Raw genomic sequence first — 23,870 nt, forward strand, 5'->3', positions numbered from 1 at the left:
TATATTATTTTTTTCAGCATTAGATATCTGAAAAACTGTTCCTCATTCTTTATTTTACTCCATTTTTACTTTACCGAATGTTAGTTCTTTGTTTCTAATATAATAAATTACTATATCCCTTTAAATTGAGTATTATTTACCTGGTGCGACTTATAGTCCAAAAAATAGGGCAAAACCTTTTACAATACTACTAAAGAATGAGTTCAAACAGTAAATATTGTTTTGTAAGCATTCTAACTGTTGAGAAAAGACATGTAAATATGTAAATACGAACCTCAACAGCTTCCCAACCCCACTCCCTGTATTTGGGGTCGTGGGTCAGCCTCCACATGTACATGTAGCTCTCTATGACCTCCGGTCTGAGAATGTAGTATCTGTCGCTGAGCCGAGTTGCTGTCGCCTCGGCGCCGCTGTCGAACCGGAATGCTTCTGGTCCCAGTTTGGTGGCTTAAAGCAAGGAAAAAGACAATTAGATGAAAATAAAAGCAAGATTGTCTTTATCTGTCACATACTTGTTGACATATTTATTTTAACCTGTATAATTTCACATTTTAAATCATGTACTCTGTACCCATTTCGGCTCTAATCCGGGTGCACATGCGTGTTAGTGTGACCGGACGTCCGGGCGACCAAACATCCGGGGCGACCAAACGTCCGGGGCGACCAAACGTCCGGGGCGACCAAACGTCCGGGGCGACCAAACGTCCGGGGCGACCAAACGTCCGGGGCGACCAAACGTCCGGGGCGACCAAACGTCCGGGGCGACCAAACGTCCGGGGCGACCAAACGTCCGGGGGGATCAAACGTCCGGGGCGACCAGACGTCCGGGCGACCAGACGTCCGGGCGACCAAACGACCGGGCGACCAAACGTCCGAGCGACCAATCATCCGAGCGACCAATCGTCCGGGCGACCAATCGTCCGGGCGACCAATCGTCCGGGCGACCAATCGTCCGGGCGACCAATCGTCCGGGTGACCAAACGTCCGGCGACAAACATGACTTTTAAGAGCGCCCTATGTGAGTAAATATGTGCCATCATTCGTAGTTTTTTTTAATCCCTTAAGGGCAGCAATTGGCAGAGGTTAACAGGTATGTTGTCAGAAAATTCCCTAATCACGAATTCTTACACGATGGCGATAAAGTGGATGTTTGTTCAAGAAATGGAATCCGTAAAAGTGTCGCAACATTACATTTTCCCTCTCTTAAAGGGCCAAAGCTTTCCTTTTGAGTCACTCAAGTGTCACTTAAGCGATCTGGAATCATTCCACTCCACTCAATATACGTGAAGGATGCTCACGTTTAAGTGCTTGACTCTTAAAAAGCTCACAAAATGCAACTTTTTATCAAGCGGTGGTCTCACCTGAACGGTCGTAACTCTCGTGGCAGGTACGCGTGACCTCGGCGGCCAAGTCCAAGTAGTGCTGGCGCTTGTCGGGGGCGCCGTCGTCGGCGCCGATGCCGATCATGCCCCCGGAGAAGCAGGCCAAGTGGCCCATCTTGTGATCCAGGATGCCCCCTCGCCATTCTGCCATGTAGGTCAGGCCACCGGGTGACTTTTGTACAAGGTTGTTTTCGATAGCCTGATGGAAAAAAATCACATGCTTAACCATGCAAACACACAAAAATATAATAATAATTTAACAGGGTTAATATTTGGACATTTTTTTTCGAAATTAAACCGATATAATGCTAACTAACTAACTGTTAGCATCTTTCTTCATTGGGATTTTCCAGTGTAACAAAAAAAAAAATGGGAGTTAACTGAAGAAAAAACTATAGATTTATTAAAAATAAATGTTTTTCCTTCTGCTATATACATTTTGTCCATAAAAAAATTAGGCTGTCATGAAAAAAATGCAGCATTTTTTTTTATCAAACAGTCTTCAATTCATAATCTTTTGACTACAATTTAGCATAATGAAATTATTTCAAAATATGAAAGTTAAAAGCCACATTTAAAAAGAAAAATCATAAACATGTGTACAAATTTGCAGCTAATCAAAAGAACAAGATCTCATCTTCCTTAATAAAACGCATAATGTGTTTACGATAATATTGTATGAACGGAATAAGGGAATGGTATAATTGGCCAACATTGTGTTCTTTTAATTAACAACGTGTTTTTACTTAAATGCCAAGTGCAAAAACACACACACGTACAATCGATTAATTTTTATCCTTCAAATTGCTCGATTTCAGAAGCATTTAACTGGAATTTCCATTGTTTCGTGACAACTCTGAACCCCAAGTCACATTTAAAAAGTTTCAAATCGTACCTATTAAAAATCTGCTAAAACCTTTAAATGTCTTAAATGTCAAGCCACGCTTGCAAAGTTTAACTTGAAAATATGACATTCAAAAGCCCTTTTTTTACATGCTAAATTGGAGACCGGAGAGAAATAACATTCAAATTAAAAGTACAGGTCAAGACCAATACAATTTGACTTGCAGTGCATTTGAGCCTTACTGCCAGTAGGGGGCACTTTGGTGCAATTCGAGTTACGCACAAGCTGGATGTCGAAATTAGGCAATAAAGTCTTTGAGTTGGCAAATATAATCTCCATTTTTCGAGTATATTGTGAATACAAATTTGGCAGCAACATGTTGTGCTAACTCGAAGATTATTGCAAAATGGCAATATGTTGTGCTAACTCGAAGATTATTTTAAAATGTTTAACTTGACGATTAACTGATTTTAAAGGCTAAATTCTACATGACAAAAAAATGGCAAATGCGTAGCTTTGACCAAAAATTTTGTCTCAATTGTTGCCATTCTCAATTTTTTGTTTGTTTTTATTAACCGAAATTTGTTTGAATATTTTTTAAACTTTATTTACTGCCAGTAACAGAGTCATAGAAGTAGTACAACACAGTTTCGTTTATATAATGTGATTTTGACGATATAAAACGTGTAGAGTCGATACAATTCTTGTTGCCGGGGCAATTTTGAGTGTAAATATCGATTGTTTTGAAAGTTGAATAACAATGTGAATTTTCATCAACATGCTAATAGCGCTAATGTTTTAAAAAAAATGCTAACTATTCTTTTTCTCCAATAAACATTGTACATAATTTCCTTCGTCATACTAGTTTAGTCCTCCAATTTATCTCAACTAGAATAAAATAAATCACGAGAAATCATTCAAATATGCCCAAAAACATTTCCACCATTAAATTTTCACCAATCAACGATCACAAAATCGCCCATGCTTAAGTGTAGCATACCTCCAATGCGTTGTAGTACATATTCTTAGCATCTTCATCCGTCTTGTCCGACATCAGATACGACTTGATAAGGTACTCATAAAAACTGTCTCCCAATCCGCCAATGGAAACGTGATCTGCAACGAAAAAATCGTAACTCTCCTTAAATCAACACCAACTCATTGACTGCCATCGCCGTCAATGAAAATGTCGATTTTATTCCTTTTTTCAGGAACCATTGCACAGTTCGTCAATAATTCCGCTTATTAATGCGCGACATCAAAGCAGCTTGTGCAGAACTCCCGGCGTTTTTTTCCTTATTGAAATGATAATAAATTCAATTACTTTGTGAAAATTGGATCCTTTCCGATTTACCAGAAAAAGCGTGAAAATGATCAAGGTGGCGAGAAGGCTGCAAAAACCCAATTCCACATGAATACAGAGGCTAATTGTTGCTAGTTGTCTACGTTATCTCGCAAAAAAAAAAGGAAGAAGCGCGCTTGCGTGGAGGACAAACACGGGCGGACGCCATTGTGAGAACATTGCGTGGGAGTCGCCAAAACGCCCACGCTGAAATATCATATTCAGCTATGAATTTCAATGTGAACTCATGAGAAGCTCAACAGGATTTATTGTGCTATATACGTGTAAGGTGTTTTTTTGATTTATGAGATCATCCAAAAGGGAAATGTCAATCATTGATGGAAAATGTACGCACGTTGGACCCAGTTTCCGCTGACTGGACTGAGGAAGTTGGGGTACAGGCCTTGGGGTTTCTCAATTTTATTCAGGAGCTTTCTGATGTTCATCACCTGTACGGGAAAAACAAACAAGAGCATTCATAAGAAAGTGGAAACATTGTGTCTTATTTTAAGATTATATCTTAGAAGATTTAGCTTTCAAAGAAGTCCACCCACTCTGTTAAAGAAAAAAAAAATATATATTGTATTTTCTGAACTATAAATCGCACTTTTGTTCATGATTTTTCTCTCTCTATGACAAGAACAACCTTTTTTGTCTATTTTAGGATAAAGTTATTAGAAAAAAATGTTGTGCTAACAGATGCCTATTCATCCCAATTTTCTCCATCTTACTTTAAACGTATGTAAGTGCGACTTATACTCCAGTGCAACATGTTTTTCCTGTTCGTTGTGCATTGTTTGGTTGTTGCAACTTATACTCGTACACAACTTATATTTAATGTGTATTTTTTGGACTATTAAGTGCACTTTTATTCATGTTTTTTTTCTCTCTGGCCACTACAACATTTTGTTTAAACTTTTCTTACTTTAGTTTGTAGTTATCTAAAAAACTCTTCTTACTTTAAATGTTTGTTCTTAGCTTCTAATCAAATAAAAAAAATGCCTTCCCAAAAGTGCGACTTATACTCCAGTGCGACATGCTATTATCAATATTATCAGTATTATTATCATCAATATTATCATTATTAATATAATTCTCATCATTAACATTATCATCATTAACATTATCATCATTAACATTATCATCATTAACATTATCATCATTAACATTATCATCATTAACATTATTATCATCATTAACATTATTATCATCATTAACATTATCATCATTAACATTATCATCATTAACATTATTATCATCATTAACATTATCATCATTAACATTATTATCATCATTATCATTATCCTTATCATTATTATCATTATCTTTATTATTGTCATTATCATCATTTTCGTTGTGCATTATTTAGCTACTGCGGCTTATACTCAGGTGCGACTTATATTCCAAAAAAGACACATATATAACTTCAACTTGTAGCCCAGAAAATAAAGTCCTTTTTCTTAGAAATAAACCTCAAGTTGAACATTAGTACCTTCTCAACGTAGACTGGATCACCCGAGAGTTCACTTAGATGAACGAATTCCAGATGCAGGGTCCCGAACTCGGCCAGGATGCTGCTCCCGGCCGACGCCCATCCCCAACTCCAACTACTGCCACTGCAACACAACGCAAAAACACACACAGAATAAGCACACACACCAAGTGCCCTTTGCAACCTAACATTTAAAAAACAAAGGCAAAATGTCTCATTTTTCTGCCAGTAAAAGGTCGCATGGTAGTTGACAAAATCCTATCATGGTTACTTCTTCCACCTTACATGACCGCCTATCACGTAACATCCAGACTTTGTGTTTGTCCTGATGTGCAGTAGATGATAAGATAAGATAAGATAACGGAGTAAGCCAGCAGATGTCTACCGCACTCGGTTGCTTTTTAACCGACGCGTGAAGCAAAAGTAATAACTTAACAGACAGTGTGTTTAAAATGCCGTGTTGGCTGTCTGTTTATTAGCCGCTTAGTGGAGACGAGTTAATGCTTCGGAACAGACGAATGAACAGGGCCGACTCTATGGTATGGATGGAAACAATATTCAGGCCATTTTTTGTTTACGCACATGGATTAGCTAGCGGCTAATTGAAATCACATAAACTTTACATGAGGAAACGCGGATGTTAACTAGAAAGCAAGCCAAAAGTTTATTAATATGAAATCTGGATTACATATGTATATGTACGAATGAGTTTGGACGTTAGAGGATTGAATGAAGGTTTTGAAAATTGACGCTAAGTGCTAACGTGCTGACTAGTTTGTTTTTCGTGTCATTTATGGAATTGATGATAAATATACAGTCATGTTGAGATGGTTTATTGGCTTGCTTTTGATTTGTGAGATGGCACAGGTTTTTATTGTGGGCTATAAAGTAATTATGTTTGGGTTTTTTTTCTTTTCATGAGGGCAATTATGTCGGCCAAGGCAAATAAGTATTTTACACAGCTGTTGTGTAGATGAATTGGACGTCTAGCACGGGTTAATGATCATTTTACTAGATGCCAAATAACTGATAGGCAAAGAAATCAACAACGATTTTGACAGTCAATTAATTTTTTTCTATCATTCCTGACCTGAAAGTTGTCCAAATTCTTCTTTTTTAAGCGTCGTCTTTATTTTTAAATTATTAAATTTTAATTAAGAAGGGCAAAACAAAAAAATTCGTTTTAATCTATTTATTTAGTTTCATTTATTGACTAATTTTTAGTTAAAAAAAAGGAAAAATCTATAAACATCTACTTTCTAAACTTTTTTAAAGAAAAAGACTATAATTTATTATTATTGTTATTATTATCAATATTATCATTATTATTATCAATATTAATATTACTATTATCAATATTATCATTATTATTATCAATATTATCATTATTAATATCATTATTATCATCATTAACATTATTATCATCATTAACATTATTATCATCATTATCATTATCCTTATCATTATCTTCATTATTATCATTTTCATCATTTTATCATTAATATCATTAATATCATTAATATCATTAATATCATTAATATCATTAATATCATTAATATCATTAATATCAGTAATATCATTAATATCATTAATATCATTTATCTCATTAATATCATTATCATTAATATCATTAATATCATTAATATCATTAATATCATTAATATCATTAATATCATTAATATCATTAATATCATTAATATCATTAATATCATTCGTATCATCATGATCATCGTTATATAAATAATAATTGTATTATTTTTAAAAAGTATAAAAAAGGGCAATACAGTAAATATTTTCTTAAAACATCAAGTTAATAGACAAGCTTTATCTTCTCTCACCACAAAAACTAGCCCCTCGGCTGCCATTTTAAAACCTGCCCGAGAATACTTGTTATCAGACTCGCCGTTATTTCAATAACACTCACATTAAGACAAAAATGATTCATGCAAAATCAATTAGTGCATTTTTCAGGTCAGTGCTGATGCTCACCTCCCCAAGTTAATGACACCTTTAGGGATCCCCGTTGGCGTGTTGAAGGCCGGAAGCAGCTTGGCGCCCAACTCCAACACTTTAGTCCTAAACAGCTAAAAAGACAAAATAGAGAAAACAAAGGCTTAATTTACACACATAATCTATTCCAAAATACTCCTTAAAACAGCACTATCCCTTTAACAAAGAAGCAATTTTGTCTTTCAGTCCCCGCTAGGTTCTCCACGGCCAAGGCCGTGCTAGCTAATGGCTCATCAATCACCAAATTGTGCGTTTAGTGTGCAGGTACAAAAAAAAGGAGGGTCGAGTGTGATATTGAGGAAACCAGATGGAAGCCTCGCGGGCAAAACCACTGACGGGAGATCAAAAGTCGGAAAAGGTTTGTCAAGGTACGACGGTGACGCATCACTGCGGGGGAATTACAATATACACGTGTTCCCTTGTAATAGGAAAAATGGGATTTTTTTTCCCTCAGCAGTTACTATTGGAATATTACTCATTCAATCATTTTCCGGACCGCTTTTCAGTCTTAATTTTTCTCCAAAATAGACAGTGCGCCTTATAATTCAGTGTGTCTTATATATGGAAAAAAATGAAAACCAAAAATGAAAAACCACCACTGTCGGATATTAAAAAAACTGAAACAATACTGTTAAATATGCAGATGCCATCTTAGTTTACAACATCTTCCATCATATAGCTCCTCCTCCACTGCAAGATTTTGTACTAAACAAAATCCAACATAACAACAAGGGCTGGCTCTAGAGGTGACTGTGTAGTTCCCTTCAAAAAGAGTCCATTCAGCCAAAGCACCTTTTCTGTACTTGGAACTCAATTCCAATCAAAAAAGTTCCTCCTCCACTGCAAGATTTTGTACTAAAAAATCCAATACATCAACAAGGGCCGGCTCTATAGGTGACTGTGTAGTTCCCTTCAAAAAGAGTCCATTCAGCCAACCTTTTCTATACCTGGAAGTCAATACCAATTAACATACGTGAACTACCGTCTCTGAACTTCTTAGCCAATCATCTTAAAGCCTGACGGTTAGACAAACAAACAAAAAAACTGCTGTGTGTGTGTGTTTGTCTCGTCGTTTATCTTCAACCTACACAAGGGACTAAAGATGGAAATTACTTCTTGGCTACAATCTTGATTTTTTATGTCCATTAACCTGAATATAAATATGTTCATTAATATGTGCTGTCCCTCATTAAATAAATCCCTAAATTAAAATCCCTGAATATTCAGTTTTTTTATGGATCTAAAACAATGTTTATTTTAGTTTTTTTATATAAATATTTTCAGATTTTACAAAAGGATTTTTGGACTAAAACACAGAAAAAAATGATTGAAAAATTACAATTATTGATTTAAAAGGGGGAAAAGCAGGAATTTAATATACATCTAATCTCTTCATTTTAATTTGATCCTAAAATAGAAAGTCAGCATTCATGATTTACTTTCCCGGGCCACACAAAATGATGCGGCGGACCAGATTTGGCCCCTGGGCCGCCACTTTGACACATTCCTTAGCATATTACAATTAGCGTAATTGTCGGACTATAAACTGCTACTGCTTTTCTAAATTTTAACCCTGTGGCTTATAGTCCAGAGTGATTTAAATACATAAAACATATTGTTTTCATATAAAATTAGTTAGATGCATCTTACATTATGTAACCATATTTTTATTTTATTGTATAGGTTCTCCTCCATTTTTCCTTTTCCATTAAATTTAGATTTTATTTCCACTATTCAATCTTCCTGGTTTTATTCCTCCAAATGTAATTTGTATGACTTTGATGGATTTTCTTTCCTTTTTCTCAACGCATGACTTTTGGGATTAAAAAAAAAACGGGCTACAGTCTACCGTAATTATTTTTCCATTTTTTTTTCCAATTGTCAAAGTCGCTTGTTGACGAAGAGCCAAACACGGGCAGATGCATCACGCCTGTAAAGGTCACGACTTGCTCGGTTGCGATAATGACACATCCAGCCTGTCTAAATGTAGCACAAGGCCGTCAGAGGTTGCGCCTCGCTTGTTTCTAGATGACATGATTAATTACAAGCGAGCGGCCCACGGCTGGCATCTGCTCCCCTGTTTATTCCGCCGGCTAAATTAAAGATGGCGCACGGGATCGCTGCCGCGGGCTTCGTCCGACATTACGGAAGTTAATTAAACTCCAGCCGCCCCCCCGTGGTGTATCGGTGCGAAGCCGGGAACATTTTTCGTTGGGATGCCACCGGAGACGCGGAGCAAATAGAGGCTCCTCCCACAAAGCGGACTTGGGTTGCCACTTTCGCTTAGCTACAAAAAAAAATAAAAAATCTTTCCGGCGGCCATTGCTTGGGGGAATGCCGAGAGCGAAAAGCATGGTAAGAATAAAGAAAGGTTTGAACTGTGGGGTACTGCGTCTTTCTTCTTGAGGGTGTGTTCATGTTCGGGGTTTTTATCGGGAAAAACGAGGATTGTGGAGCTACTTTTTGTGGAATTCAACATGGCAGTAAAAATCCTTTCCATTTTTTTGTTCTTTACTGATGCAAGTGTTCGCCGTTTCAAAAAAAATATTTTTTAAACAAACTCGTACAATTAATTGTCGACTAATATGCTCATGTTATCCTATTTAATCAGGAATAATGTTCAGGTTTTTTATCGAGAAAAACGAGGATTGTGGAGCTTCTTTTTGTGGAATTCAACATGACAGTAAAAATCATTGAAATTTTTTTGTTCTTCACCTATGCAAGTGATCGCCATTTTTTTAAACAAAATCGTACAATTAATTGTCGACTAATATGCTAATGTTAACCTATTTAATCAGGAATAATGTTCGGGTTTTTTGGAGTGGATTAAACTACCCTAGAATCAATAAAATATGACCCAGAAATGCTTCAAAATGAACAAGAACTAACCCAGAAAACAGAAAGCGACACAAAATAACAGAAAAAGGGCCTGGGAATGCCTCCAAATCCCAGACCTAAACCTAAAAATACCCTAAAATCCCCATTAACTGACCCAGAATTGGCTTAAAAATTAACATAAAACAACCTGCAAATACCCTGAATTCATAAGAAACTGACCCGGAAATGCCAAATAACACAAAATGACATAAAAATGCCACAAAACAAACATTAAATGAGCAAAAGTGACAACGTCCTAAATAATAAACAGGCAATGACATGTAAAAACTCCAAAATAATGAAAAAGTGACCCAATAATTGTCTAAAAAAAAACAGAAACTGACCCAAAATCGCCTTAATAATAAACAGGAATTGATCTGGAACACTCCTTCAACAAAAAAGAAAAACAAAATAGAATAAAACATCAAATCATCTCTAAATCCTCCAATTTCATCCTTTATAAATCATCCTTTGATGACTCCATATGCAATTTAATTCACCTGTTCAATAATCCGCAAAAATAATGTTGGTAAATATTTGATGGCGTTGTCAACGGTGTGACGTGGATTCCCTTCCCGCCTTAGCCGCATAAAGAAAATAAATAAATAAATCAAGAGTACTCTGCATAATTGACGCCTCGCCGGAGAGTGCGCAAAAGCAGATTCAATAAATTAGAGATGGCCGCCGCTAAAAAAACGAAGAAGAAATCACCAAAGCCCAATTTGGAAAACAAACGAGCAACGGTGCAAAATTAGAGCAAAATTAGCGCCATATGTAGCTGACTTGCATGCTGATCAAAAAAAACATTTACCGTATTTTCTTGCATATTGCCCGCACTCGCGTATAAGCCGTACCCTTAAAATCGTTGAATTTTACGATTTCTCTCGAATAAGATGCCCCCGAGTTCACAATTTTCACAATTTCACCTCCGTATTCATGGTTTTAATAGGGTGTACTAAATATGTTACTAAATCTTAAGAAAATAATTGAACGTAGTATTTTTGAGATACTATATGAATCGAAAGAATCGACAGCTGGATCGGACATTCCAAAATGGTGTTGCCTGGACGAAGACAAATTAAAAAAGGAAGTCATGTGACCAGTACAACCAGGAAGTGCACAACCGAGTCTCCGGTAAAAGATGGCGGCACCCTAAGCCAGCAATGGCAGTCACAGGTAAATTAGTTTTTCGTGTCTTATGAAAAATACGTTTTTTTTCCTTGAATTTCATTCATAGATGTTAAAATATATTTTGTTTAGCATTTTATCTGTTTATCTTTTCTCTATTTGGAAACTAATGGCGGCATTGTCTTGCCTTATGGCGTTTCGTCTTTACCGCTTTACAGTTTTGTGTATGTCAAGTCTAATTTGTGCGCATATAAGCCGTACCCTTGATCCAGTCATCAGTTTTTTAGCTAAATAAATGTTGTTTAGCATTTTATATGTTTATCTTTTCTCCAATTTGAAGCTAATGGCTTCATTGTCTTGCGTTAAGGCATTTCGTCTTTGTCCCATTGCAGTTTCGTGCATGTTGAGTCTAATTTATGCGCATATAAGCCGTCTTCATTTTTTAGACAATACGGCATATAGGCGAGGAAATACGGTACTAAAAACAAGTAGAATAATAATTATGATTATTTTTGCCCCTGCTACTATCTCATGTAGCAAATTATGTCACGATTTTCCGTGAAAAAAAAAACAGTAGGAAAATAAGTTTATTTTTGCTAGCCGTTTTAATTAATAAAGTCTATTTTGTGGACATACATGATTCAGTTTTTTTAGTTACAAATATGTCATATATATGAGAAAATATGGTAAGGGCTATAGCCACATTGTACATAGTTATTTTCCCCATTCTAAACTACGGTTGTGAAATGTAAGGGTACAATAACAGAGCGGAATCGTTATTGCTTTATAGTCTGTTGTATAATAGTCAATTACCTCCAGCCAGTCATTTGTTACCCACGGGGGGATTTCATGAGCTCAGTCGACACACGTTCTTCTTTCATCGCCTCAACACTTGGTTTACTTTTCTGTTTCGATTTGGTTCAAGTTGGTCAGGTTGAGAGTTACGTCGTTGATTCATTCACTGGCTGACATCGACTAAGGCTGCAACAATATATTTTGCACGGGGTCTTAAAAAGTCTGGACATTTAGTAGTCGTGATTGAAAAAGCATTGAAATACTGGTCAGAATAGATTGGAGTTGCTAATTTATTTGTGAGCTAGCCATTTTTTCCCAGGTTCGTATTTAGTTTTGTTGGTTTACATTGTTTTTTTCAAGTGATATTGACGTTTTATTTTCAATATAATTGATTAATTTATTTGATTTTTGTTACGATTATGGAAAATATAAAGTATTTTGACTTATTTATCTATATAAATAAGTACTTTTGATAAAAAGAATGCTTTTCATTACAATGTCAGACATTTTTAGTGACAAAATTATCAAAATAAAATAACATTATTGTTATTTCTTTGAGTTAAATGTGTACATATTGGATAAAATTAGTTTTAAATTGAATTCCTAGACTCTATAGACAACTATCTATTCATGTATTATTTATTAATGTACTTATTAACTATCTATTTATGTCTAAAATGTAAATTTCGGTGTCTGTATTCTCACCCTCTTGCTACTATGACAACAAAATTTCCCGAACAAGGAATGAATAAAGTTACCCAATCCAATCCAACTATCATATCGAACAAAGAAATGTGGATCAGACTTTTATCACCCTCAAAAAAATTGTCATCCCATTTAAAAAACCCTATAAAACCATGAAGTGTATTTAAGTGTCACCTCAATTGCATTTTCCCTGATTTCCTTGAACGCCCCCCAAAGGACAAAGAAACATATGGTGTTGTCTTCAATTCTACCCAAGAGGTGTGAATGATAAACCTGGAATTAATATGACAAAGTCATCCTTTCATCTGATTGGTCCCTGACCTGTCGTTGTCATGGTTCCGCCCACTTTTTCTTTTCTTATACCGACCGGGGACTGAAGGTCTCCTGACTCGGCTCATTTTCTCAGCGGGAAAGGTCAGGGTGACTTTCCCTTGCATTGACGTCCACACACACACATTTATACACAAAAAACACACAAGTACACACTGGTGGGCAAAGAGGATTGTCGTTCACGGAGGTCTGGATGTGCCTCATCGATTTAGAGGCGCGAAAACTAAAGCCCGTGCGCCGCTTCGGCTGCCAGGTGTCGGGTTGAGGCGGCGTCCATGTGGAATGAGAGTAAATCCAGACGGAGTTTTGGGAGAAAGGAGGTCGTACATTTTTAGGAGAATAGAGGGAGGAGTGGATTAAATTGATGTTTAAAGGCCAGAAGACAAGAGGCGTTGACCAAATGAAGGAAGGGGTTGTCACTAGCACTTGTAATCCCGTTTATATACTAAACCGTGCCCTTGTATTTAACTAAATTTTACTTTGAACTCTCGTTCACTTAATTTAATGGCAATTATGGGGTAAAGTTTACTCCCAGAAATATTAAAAATATAATAAAAACTCATAGAAGGAAGATTTTTTTTAAATTTCAGGAATTTAGATCTGGATTAGTACATTTAAAGTGTATACTGTCAGTATAAGCATAATTACTTGTTATGGATGTCTGGATAAGATATTTTTAGATCTCGCTCACTTGTTTTTGGCTATTTAGTAACAGAGAGCCTTGATATGATAATTTGTGGATTATGGGGAGGATTTTAAAGATTTTTTTTTACGATTTGGAGGTTATATTTTGCACAAAAAGCACATTTACATATATTTTTTTCTTTCGTCATTATCTTCGTAATTCAAACTTAATCCAAAATTCTGATTGGAAAAAATGTCTGATCGGAACAATGCACCTATTTAACGAACAAAATATAAGTAAATAAGTGACAAAACAAATTATTTTTTCAATAATTGTTTGCAACCCATGCACTCTCCTTTTGAATATTATCTTAATTTCTTTAACACAAATTTATTCTACGAAGCCATTAAAATGTACTCCCAACACAATTAAAAATAAAATAAAAATGAAATGAAAATTTAAACTGTATACCATCACTACAAGCATTATTCCTTATTATGGATGTCTGGATAAGATATTTTTAGATCTGGTTCTAAATTTTAAAGATTTTAAAGATTTTTTTTACACTTTGAATATGATGCGCATAAAAAGCACATTCACATATTGATTTTTTTCTTTCGTCAATATTTCGTAGCATAATTAAACAAACTTAATCCAAAATTCGGATCCTCTGAAAACGACATGATCGGGAAAAACAAAAACAAAAAAAGTAAACAAGAATATTTTTCAATTCCAGTTCACAATCTATTTGTTCAAGCACTCTTCTTTCTAAAAATGTCTTAATTTCCTCAACCCAAATTTACTCAACGAACCCATTAACTGATTTCTATCTGAAAAAAGCACTTTCTCGACCCCTTTTCCATCAAAAAACTGCTCTTGGCAACCGAACGCTAGCACTAGCCATGTTCAAAGTCCTACTCAAGGTACAATATTGACCGTATAACAACAGAAATCATTCCCAAACACAGTCAGGTCATCCACCTTGTCACGTGAAATTAACTTAACCCGCGGCTACTAACTTCAGGTCATTTCTTAGAAGCTCAAACAAGGTTTCAGAAAGACAAATGAACAAGACTGTAGAATTGTACATAGACCAATGACCTGAGTACCAGTGGAAATATAGCGCCAAAGGCATCAGAGGCGGTGTCGATAACCATAAATCATTTTGACAATTTTCTTCACCAGACTCGCAACCTATCCGAAGACGCTTCGATGTCTTGAAGGCTTAGAACGGTAGAGGCAGAATGTTCTGACTACACGTTGAATAATATGTGGGATATTCCCGAGAAGCCTTGAAAGATGACGAAAGGGTTTTCTAAAGGGATTCTTGCCTTCGCCGCAAATGTCAGTGCTCATAGATTTTGCATGGGCCTCGACTGCTTTTTGATCCTAATTAAAGCGAGCTGTTCGCCTAGAGAACATGAAAGCAGGAAAAGGGAAGGCTGCCATTAAAAGTCATGGACTTCTGGGTAAAGAATACAATCTGTGACCTGAAGGCAAACCGTTCAAATATCAAATAAATGCAATCCCAAAGAATAGAGAATTCGGCTATGTGACGTTAAGGTGATTTTTTTAAACGCTAATCCGCATCAGAAAACTGGCCATTAGTCTTATGAACCCGAATCTTATGTAGTTTTTAAACTCATTCTTGCAAGTGTAACGAGTTTTTGCATGTCTTTGGTCATATTTTAGCTTTAATTCCCAAAAAACAACAAAAAAATCTTCGTTTGAGCTAAGTTGCTATCTATCAAGACCAGTCATGTTTAACTACCCCAAGAATTTGCCTTATTTAGTTTTTTTTGTTTTTGTTTTTAGAGTTTGATGGCATGGGCTATATTACACATACAGCATTATCAAAATGAAGAACAATTTTTTTAAATTCAAAAATAAGTAGAAGGTAAGTAAAAGGTAAGATGGCGGCGCCTTGAGTAAGCAATGGCAGGCACAAGTACGTTTTTTTCACGTTTCATGTAAGATACGATGTTTGTTTTTCTTGAATTTCATTCAACGTAAATTTTGTTTAATATTTTATCTGTTTATCTTTTCTCTATTTTGAAATAAATTACCATATCGGAAGGATCGATTTTCCTTGAATTTCATTCATAGACGTCAAAATAAATTGTGTTTAGCGTTTTATCGGTTTATCTTTTCTCTATTTTGAAACTAATGGCCGCATTATCTTGCATTATAGCGTTTCGTTTTTGTCTTTTGCAGTTTTGTGCATGTCAAGTCTAATTTATGCGCATATAAGCCGTACCCTTGATTCATTCATCATTATTTTTTAATTAAAAATACATTATGCCAGAAAATACTGTACTTCAATTTCCTGATATTACGCCAAAAGTAATTTTGTGTGATAAGTCTCCAAAACCTTTTTTTCCAGAACACCTTATCAACACAATCTCTAAATCCAACTCAGAACACTCTATTCTCTATCTTTCTTGATTGGTCGCTCTACTCTATCCTCCGAGCCGGTACACATCATTGTCAACAATGTCCACTTGACTAGTTCAAGAATTCCACCTGTGACCGAAGGGCAAACTGTTCTATTCCCTTTAGTAAACGCGATGATGTCTAACGTCCCATCTTTGGTACGTCGCAGCCAGTTTATTTTGGAGATGTCAGCAACCATTCTCGGCTAACAGGAAGAAATGAAACGAGGCATACAATTCCACAGAGATTGAAGATTTAAGCGGTCTGAAGCGTCAATCTTAACACTTTTGATACGTCAACATTTGTTTCTTGTGTTTTTTGGGGGGCGACAGAGGGGAAAAATGTTGACAAACCATCTAGAAAGACAAAAATGATTGACATCAGCGTCGTCTCCGATGTAGAAACCATTTGTCAGCTTTGTATGATAAATTATATATTTCAACCACATGGCAATGTAATGGTGAGCATGAAATTGTCCAATTAACACTATATGGACATTAAAGTCTCAGTGTCATGAGATTTCGCAAGCTAATTAAATGATAGATTGGGGTTAGTGTATTAAAAAATAAATGATCAAGACTCACGTAGATACAAAACGATTAAAATTGTGCCCTGAAACTTTTATAACGGCTTGTCTTTGCATAGTTGAAACTACAGATGACAGATTTTTCATAAAAAATGATTACAGTTATCCATGAAATCTAATCTAGGTGATAAGTGTACTTTAAAGGCAAATTGTCTAATGTTTAAATCCTCATATTGTTGCTGTCCTTCAGAAAAAACATGCTAAAATTGTATGATTTACATAAATAAATATATTCATACATTAACAAAATGTCCCCTGAAACATAGGATAAAAATTATCAAGATACTAACTACAAGAAAAACCAAAAAACCTAAAAACATTGATAAAAATGTCAATTTACAGAAACTCTCTGGCTATAAACATGCTTATATAAAGCGGCAAGCACAAATTAACTGTATATAAGCTTCGGAAAAGTCACCTTGGCATTTTATATCGATTCAAGCCTGAGTGTTTAGGTTCACATCTCATGTTGTGTCGCCCCGAGTAAGAGTCAACAACAACCCTCGAGTGCAAAGTGGGGTCGCTTTGCGGTGAAGGCACTGGACAAAGTCACTTAAGGATGTTCTGCCAGCTACAACACAGACAAAATTGAGCAAAACTGTCTATCATACCAATAAACTGACAAAATTCCCAAGGACATTTGCCTTAAATATAAACAAAAAGCATATTCCATACTTAAACATTGCAACATTGAGATAACACACGATTTTAACTGTCATTCAGTTGATAAAATGATATCAGCTGCATCCAAAATCCAGTTTTTTTGTATTAACATCACTCTGGATGAGACAAAACATTATGAATCAATAGAATCCATTATGAATTAATCATAGAATCCATAATAAAGTACTTCAGTTGTGTCCTTCTGTGTTAAGTCTCTGATTGACAGCACACAAACGCATTTTGGCAACGTAACAAAATCATTTCCAGTCCTAATTCGCTGCCGTGCTTGCCAGTCACTCGCCTTGACCCAGCTAGATCCGGCAAATGCGAACTCACAATCATGCCAAAGGTTTTTTTTCCTTCTCGTAATTGTCTGACAGACGAAAAAAAGACAAAATCTAGCCATGATTTTTTCCCTCAATCTCACCCTGCAGTGTTAATGTGATCAATTCAATCACGGAACAGAAAGCCAAGTGAATTGTGTTCGTTAAGGCGGGAAATTAGCATCCTCTCTGATTAACCTACGCAGACGTTGGCAGAAGACACAAATTTCGAGACAAAAAAAGAGGAAACGCTGACTGGTAGGTCACCATATGTTCAATCATAGGCCGTAATAGAACGCTACGCTTTGTGGAATTGGCCATAAAGAACACTTTCCCGAATGAGGGGAAGAACTCGGCAACGAAATGAGCTCAAGGGAAGCGCCAACTTCATCGAAATAGGCCGTTGGAGAATCGATGTGTTCAGGAGGTGGATGCCAAGCGGAACATGGCGGCTCATGGGACGCAATTATAGGTTGATGACTTCATCATAGTTGTATTCTTTATTTCCGATGAACAGACAGCAAATATCCTTTGTTCCTCATCCCGTAGGAAATGACTGTCTTAAATGGCTCTTCAGAGTAATGGGAGGACTCTAAGGAAGAATATAACCTACCACCAATTGCCTTCTTTTCTCAGTTCTCCAACAAAAAACACAATATACATTCTGTTCAGGAATGGTCGCTAGCATTCAGCTGAGTAAAGGAAAATACATACTCCAGTGAGTAGTAAACACAAAAATGTTATTAATTAAAACGGCAAGCAACAATATTACAACAACTCATCTTCCCACAGTTTTTTTTTTTACAGAAAATCGTCAAAATACTTCGCAACCAGATAGTAGCCAGGGCAAAAAAAAAAAAAAAAATTGTGATTCTACTTGTTTTAAGTACCGTATTTTCTCGTCTATAGGGCGTATTTTTCGCTCAAAAAATGATGACCGAATCAAGGGGTGCTCGGACGTTTTGGTCGCTGGTCTTTTGGTCCTTTTTGGTCGCCGGTCAAATGGTGATAGAGAGTTTACTGTTGAAACCAGCTCTCAATTTTTTTTCATGAGAGAGAGTTTAATATCTTAGTACTGTTTAATATCTAAATACATTTACCCGGTGACCAAAACACCTGCAACCAAAAGGGACCAAAAGACCAGCGACCAAAAGACCAGCGACCAAAAGACCAGCGACCAAAAGACCGGCGACCAAAAGACCGGCGACCAAACGTCCGGTCACGGAATCAATGGTATGGCTTATATGCGCACAAATTAGACTTAAAATACACGAAACTGCAACACGACAAAGACAAAACGACATAACGCAAGACAATGTGGCTGATACGATCATTTATTATATTAAAAAAACTTACAAAATTATGTAAATGAATATGGAGGTGAAAATTGTGAATCAGGGTTCGTCTTATACTCCTAAAAAAATCGTAAAACTCAACGATTTTACCGCAATTTTAAGAATACGGCTTATACGCGGATGCGGCTAATATGCGAGTAGTAGTTTGGTATTACGGCTCCTCCCACTTGAAAAAGATTGTCGCTCTATTGCCGTCAATACTTGAGAAAACAAATCCGAGCATGTTTCGGCTTCCTACCCTCACAAATAAGTTTCAAATAGCACCGAAAGCTGCACTTGCTGATAAAGCACCCCCCACTGAATTTTTTTCAAACATGGAACCTTTTTCAAACGACCAGTTCAACAGAGTTAATACCAGACTTAATACCCGCATCCCCCCATTTGGGTTTCGGCCAAGGAATGCTAAGCTTGTGTGGATATTAACCCACATGTCATACTTGCCACCCTTTTAACCTCAGAAAGTCAGAATAGAACATAATCCTATTTCTAAGCAGCCCCCCCCCTAATAAAAAAAAATGACAGCTTCACTTTCCAGAGTATTAGCACCAAATCCTCTTTGTCAAGATCATTTTCACCTTTACACTGTCAAGGAAAGCAGCATTTTTTCGACACAAGGTATAAAAGTAGAGCCTTTAAATCGGGCCTGACAGATAAACAGTTCGGGTTTAGTGAGCAAAAAATACAGTCGACCAATCATCACACTGCTTAAATAACATTAGGGGGAGAAAGGGGTTGGTTGTCAGGTTTTAATCTTTCAGGAATATCGGAACATTAATACGTCTTTGAATAGTTATTCATTTAAAATGGGGAAGTTTAACGACTTATGTTGGAATTGACATTATTTTGATTGATCAAAAATATGAAATCAGAAGTAGAATTGAAAAATTGAACATTTTGTCAAAAGCAAATTGATCACTGCGTTCTCCAACTAAGCACACCAATTAATTTTATTGTGTTAAATATTTTTTTAGAGTTTTTATTATTAGCGCTAGAAATTCTTGTTTTTTTTTTTTTTTTGGTACAAAATAATAGCCAGCAAGTAAAGTTGTAATACTAGAAAATAATAAAAAATATAAAAATACGCTTACAAAAACGTTATTAAAAAATCCAGTACAAAAGTTGTGATACTGTATTATAATAAAAAAAAAATACACTTACAAAAACGTACTCAGAAAATCCAGGACCAAAGATATACTATATTATAATTAAAAAAAAAAAAAAAATATGCTTAAAAAACATACTTAAAAAAATCCAGTAAAACAGTTGTTAAACTATATTATAATAAAAAAATACACTGACAAAAACGTACTTGAAATAAAATCCAGTACACCAGTTGTATACTATATTATAATTAAAAAACTAAAAATACGCAAAAAAACGTAAAGGTATACATTTACATTATTTTGGATGCATTTTTCTGTAAAAACCTTATAATGTCTAGAGTAAAGCATATACAATTTTTGAGACAAATCACTGTCAGGTTAAAGATTTTCTGAGTGTGGGAACATTGTAGCAGCAAGCTTGTGAACAGCGGTAAAGCCGGGGCTGAAAAAGGAGGCTTACACCTTTCCTTTGACAGGCTATTTGATGCCCTATTAAATACCCAGCACAAAGCATCTCGGTTCAAGTGTTCTATGGGAGGATATCTACGAGCGCCTTTCCAGCTTGCTGCCATCCGGACCGTGTGTGTGTATATATATGTGTGTGTGTATATGTGTGTGTGTGTGTTAGGTGGGGTGGGGGGTTTGAAATCTGCTGCTGTGAAGCTGAAAATTGCTTGGGAAAAGAACATTTGCACAGCGCAACCTGGCTGCAATTAGAAGACACAGTGTGGCGGTCCATGGAGATTTTGTATTTTTTTTGGGAGGTAAACGTTATTTTAATGGCTCACTTCAGATTGGAAGACAAATGGCTTTAAAATTTGTCTTGTAGGAGGGGTGCTCGGACGTTTGGTCGCTGGTCTTTTGGTCGCCGGTCTTTTGGTCACCGCTCTTTTTTTTTCAAAAACTGTTTTTGCAATTTTAGCGTTGGCCAGATTATTAGACAGGAATTAGATAAAATCAAAAGAACTAATCGTGACAAAGTTTTTTGGAATGTTTTTGTAGACAAAATTCTATGTTCGTGTTAGGATTCTAAAGATAGTAAAACTAACAAAACAGTGACAAGTCAACATTTGTCTGTCCAATGAATTTACTTGAAATATGGTAACCTTAGTACAGGTAAATATTTTTGAGACTTTTTTATAGATAATAAAATGACATATGCCTTCGAAATTGCATGTTTTTTTGGTAATACCAGTTTTTTTTCTATTAATTCCGGGTTGGTCCATCTTTTTGTACTTTGGTACAGGAGTAACACATTTATAGTAGTCAAGTATATTATATTCAAATTTAGTTATGTAAACAGTATATATTTAAGGCAAGGACCCCTAAAAATGATGGCTTGAAAACAAGCCTCCTCAAGACATTTGTAGGTTTACTCATGATAGAGTCGATTGATTTCCAAACATTCCCGGTGGTGTAAATCACTCAAATTTGGACGCCTGTGAGCTCTAGCAAATTAAACACGCCTTCGAAATGAACCAGTAGTAACGTCAATGAAGCGAAAAATGAATCTATCAATTAACCAACCATCTGTGCATAATTCTCGCCTTAATCCCATAGGACGACGCCATGAAATAACGACCTTCATACAAGCACATTAAAAACAATTACAACCCTACCCTCAACATGCAAAACACGCATGCCTTGCAATAAAAAAGGCCAGGAGTTATTCCTCAATACTTTTTCTATTGTATAATGGGCCGCTAGAGACCCCGGGCTTAGTTTTGCAAACAAAAGCATTGATTTTAACGATTAAGAACCAAAAAAAAAAATAATTACTTAATTAAAATGAAACTTTGAAAGGTCATGTGACCTTCAAATGTCATTTGAAGGCCTGGCCGGACGTTTGGTCGCCCGGACGTTTGGTCGCCCGGACGTTTGGTCGCCCGGACGTTTGGTCGCCCGGACGTTTGGTCGCCCGGACGTTTGGTCGCCCGGACGTTTGGTCGCCCGGACGTTTGGTCGCCCGGACGTTTGGTCGCCCGGACGTTTGGTCGCCCGGACGTTTGGTCGCCCGGACGTTTGGTCGCCCGGACGTTTGGTCGCCCGGACGTTTGGTCGCCCGGACGTTTGGTCGCCCAGATGTTTGGTCGCCCAGATGTTTGGTCGCCCGGACGTTTGGTCGCCCAGACGTTTGGCCGCCCGGACGTTTGGCCGCCCGGACGTTTGGTCGCCCGGACGTTTGGTCGCCCGGACGTTTGGTGGCCCGGACGTTTGGTCGCCCGGACGTTTGGTCGCCCAGACGTTTGGTCGCCCGGACGTTTGGTCGCCCGGACGTTTGGTCGCCCAGATGTTTGGTCGCCCAGACATTTGGCGCCCAAACGTTTGTCGATCAAACGTTTGGCGATCAAACGTCCGGCAACCGAAATTCCGGAGACCAAACGTCCGGCCAGGCCTTCAAATGGGAATAACAGAAGGAAAGTTAACATTTATGACATAGATTTGATATAGCAAAGGTTTAAGGGACTGGATGTAAGAGGAATCTGCCTAGCAATAAGTTAGCGACAAAATCACTGAGCTTCAATGAGAATTACTGCCAATAAAAGTCACAATATTCTACTCAAGTGTCACTTCCCTTTAGCTGAGATGATTGATGGATGTCTGGGTAAGATGATTGACAACCTGAAGGACATCGCAGCGACGGGAACGTCCGCAGTCGTATTTCTAAAATTGCGTTGAGGAAGGCCGACTTTTTGTTGGCCGACACCGCCTCCCTGGACCCCCATCCATCCTTCCTTCGATCACCTCCTAAGGGGACGTTGGCGTTCCCACCGAAGCACATTAGCTAATTATTGCGCTAGGCCCAATAAGACGCCGCCGATCGATCAGTCCGCGGCGTCTCGCCCACTGGGGAACTGAGCTAACGTTTGTTTTTTTTAACGCAAGGGTTGTATATCGGGGCCCGCTGATTCCACCAGGACTTTGAGTTAATCCGAGCTGGCACGTTGAATAATTGAACGGCTTTCATTTATTATTTATTTTAATTGACCCGTGCGAGTTGGCTAACTTGCTATTTACTCCTTTAATTAATGGCCATGGCGGTTTGGTTAAAAACAGATGCAATCTTTCGTATGGGGATGCTTTGAAGTTCTTATAAGTTTTGGGTAATTTTAAAAAATGTTTTTAAAGGCTAACACTTAATCGTACAGTTTTATAGTTGGTTTTAGCAAGATTGTGAGGAGAAATGCTAAGCTAGGTCAACGAGGACAACACAACATGGACTGATTCGAAGATAGACAGAAGACAGACAGCATTGAATAGGAAAGGTCATGAAGGTGAAAAAGAAAAAAAAAGAAAAACATGCATCCAGACAACAAGAGAAACTTGAAAATGGCTAATGAGCGTCTGAGCCAATAAGAACCGCGGCGGATGAAAAGCGGCTCTGCAGACATTATGTCCATTATAGGCTGCCAAGGCCGACTTGTTTTGGTTGTTTTGTGTGTGTGAAATGAAAGCATTAAAGCCTAACAGAACACAATTGAACAGATGACCACCTCATTAAAATTTGGCACTCTATTTTTTCGCCATTTTCTAATCCGTTGCTGTTTAACAAGGTTATTTTCTCTTCATTTAATATCACTACAGTTTTAGTATCCATATCAATCAGTCCTGAATTTGAAAATTCTGATTTAGTGCTAGGCAATGTGACGATATACAACAAAAGGATCATTCGTATTGTCCTAATGCGTAGATAAAAAGGATTATAAGTATATTTTACAAAAGGCTAGTGCAAGGGATGCTGGGAATTGCATGGTAGAATAATGTATTCAAAACAATGGGGACTAGCATAACAAAAAAAGAGCGAGTTATGCAAAACAGACAAACCAATTTGTTATATTTCTATTATTAACATGATTCTAGCACAGGGGTGGGCACA

At 36.9% G+C, this 23,870-nt stretch overlaps 1 protein-coding gene across 4 annotated transcripts in view; it reads right to left on the reverse strand.

Moving 5' to 3' along the window:
• LOC144199231 (mannosyl-oligosaccharide 1,2-alpha-mannosidase IA) overlaps positions 1–23,870 on the reverse strand; it is a 116,384-nt gene that overhangs the window by 2,877 nt on the left and 89,637 nt on the right. For 3 of the 4 annotated variants that reach the window (XM_077720729.1, XM_077720730.1, XM_077720732.1), the window contains 6 exons: positions 7,050–7,144; positions 5,061–5,187; positions 3,924–4,017; positions 3,227–3,342; positions 1,362–1,581; positions 275–447 (listed from right to left, as the gene is read on the reverse strand). In XM_077720729.1, coding sequence (XP_077576855.1) covers positions 275–447; positions 1,362–1,581; positions 3,227–3,342; positions 3,924–4,017; positions 5,061–5,187; positions 7,050–7,144 — 825 coding nt within the window. The remainder of the gene's footprint in view (positions 1–274; positions 448–1,361; positions 1,582–3,226; positions 3,343–3,923; positions 4,018–5,060; positions 5,188–7,049; positions 7,145–23,870) is intronic. The other variant, XM_077720731.1, reaches the window with a different exon arrangement.

Source organism: Stigmatopora nigra, chromosome 7, assembly GCF_051989575.1.
Source record: "Stigmatopora nigra isolate UIUO_SnigA chromosome 7, RoL_Snig_1.1, whole genome shotgun sequence".
In the NCBI taxonomy this organism is placed as follows: Eukaryota; Metazoa; Chordata; class Actinopteri; order Syngnathiformes; family Syngnathidae; genus Stigmatopora; species Stigmatopora nigra.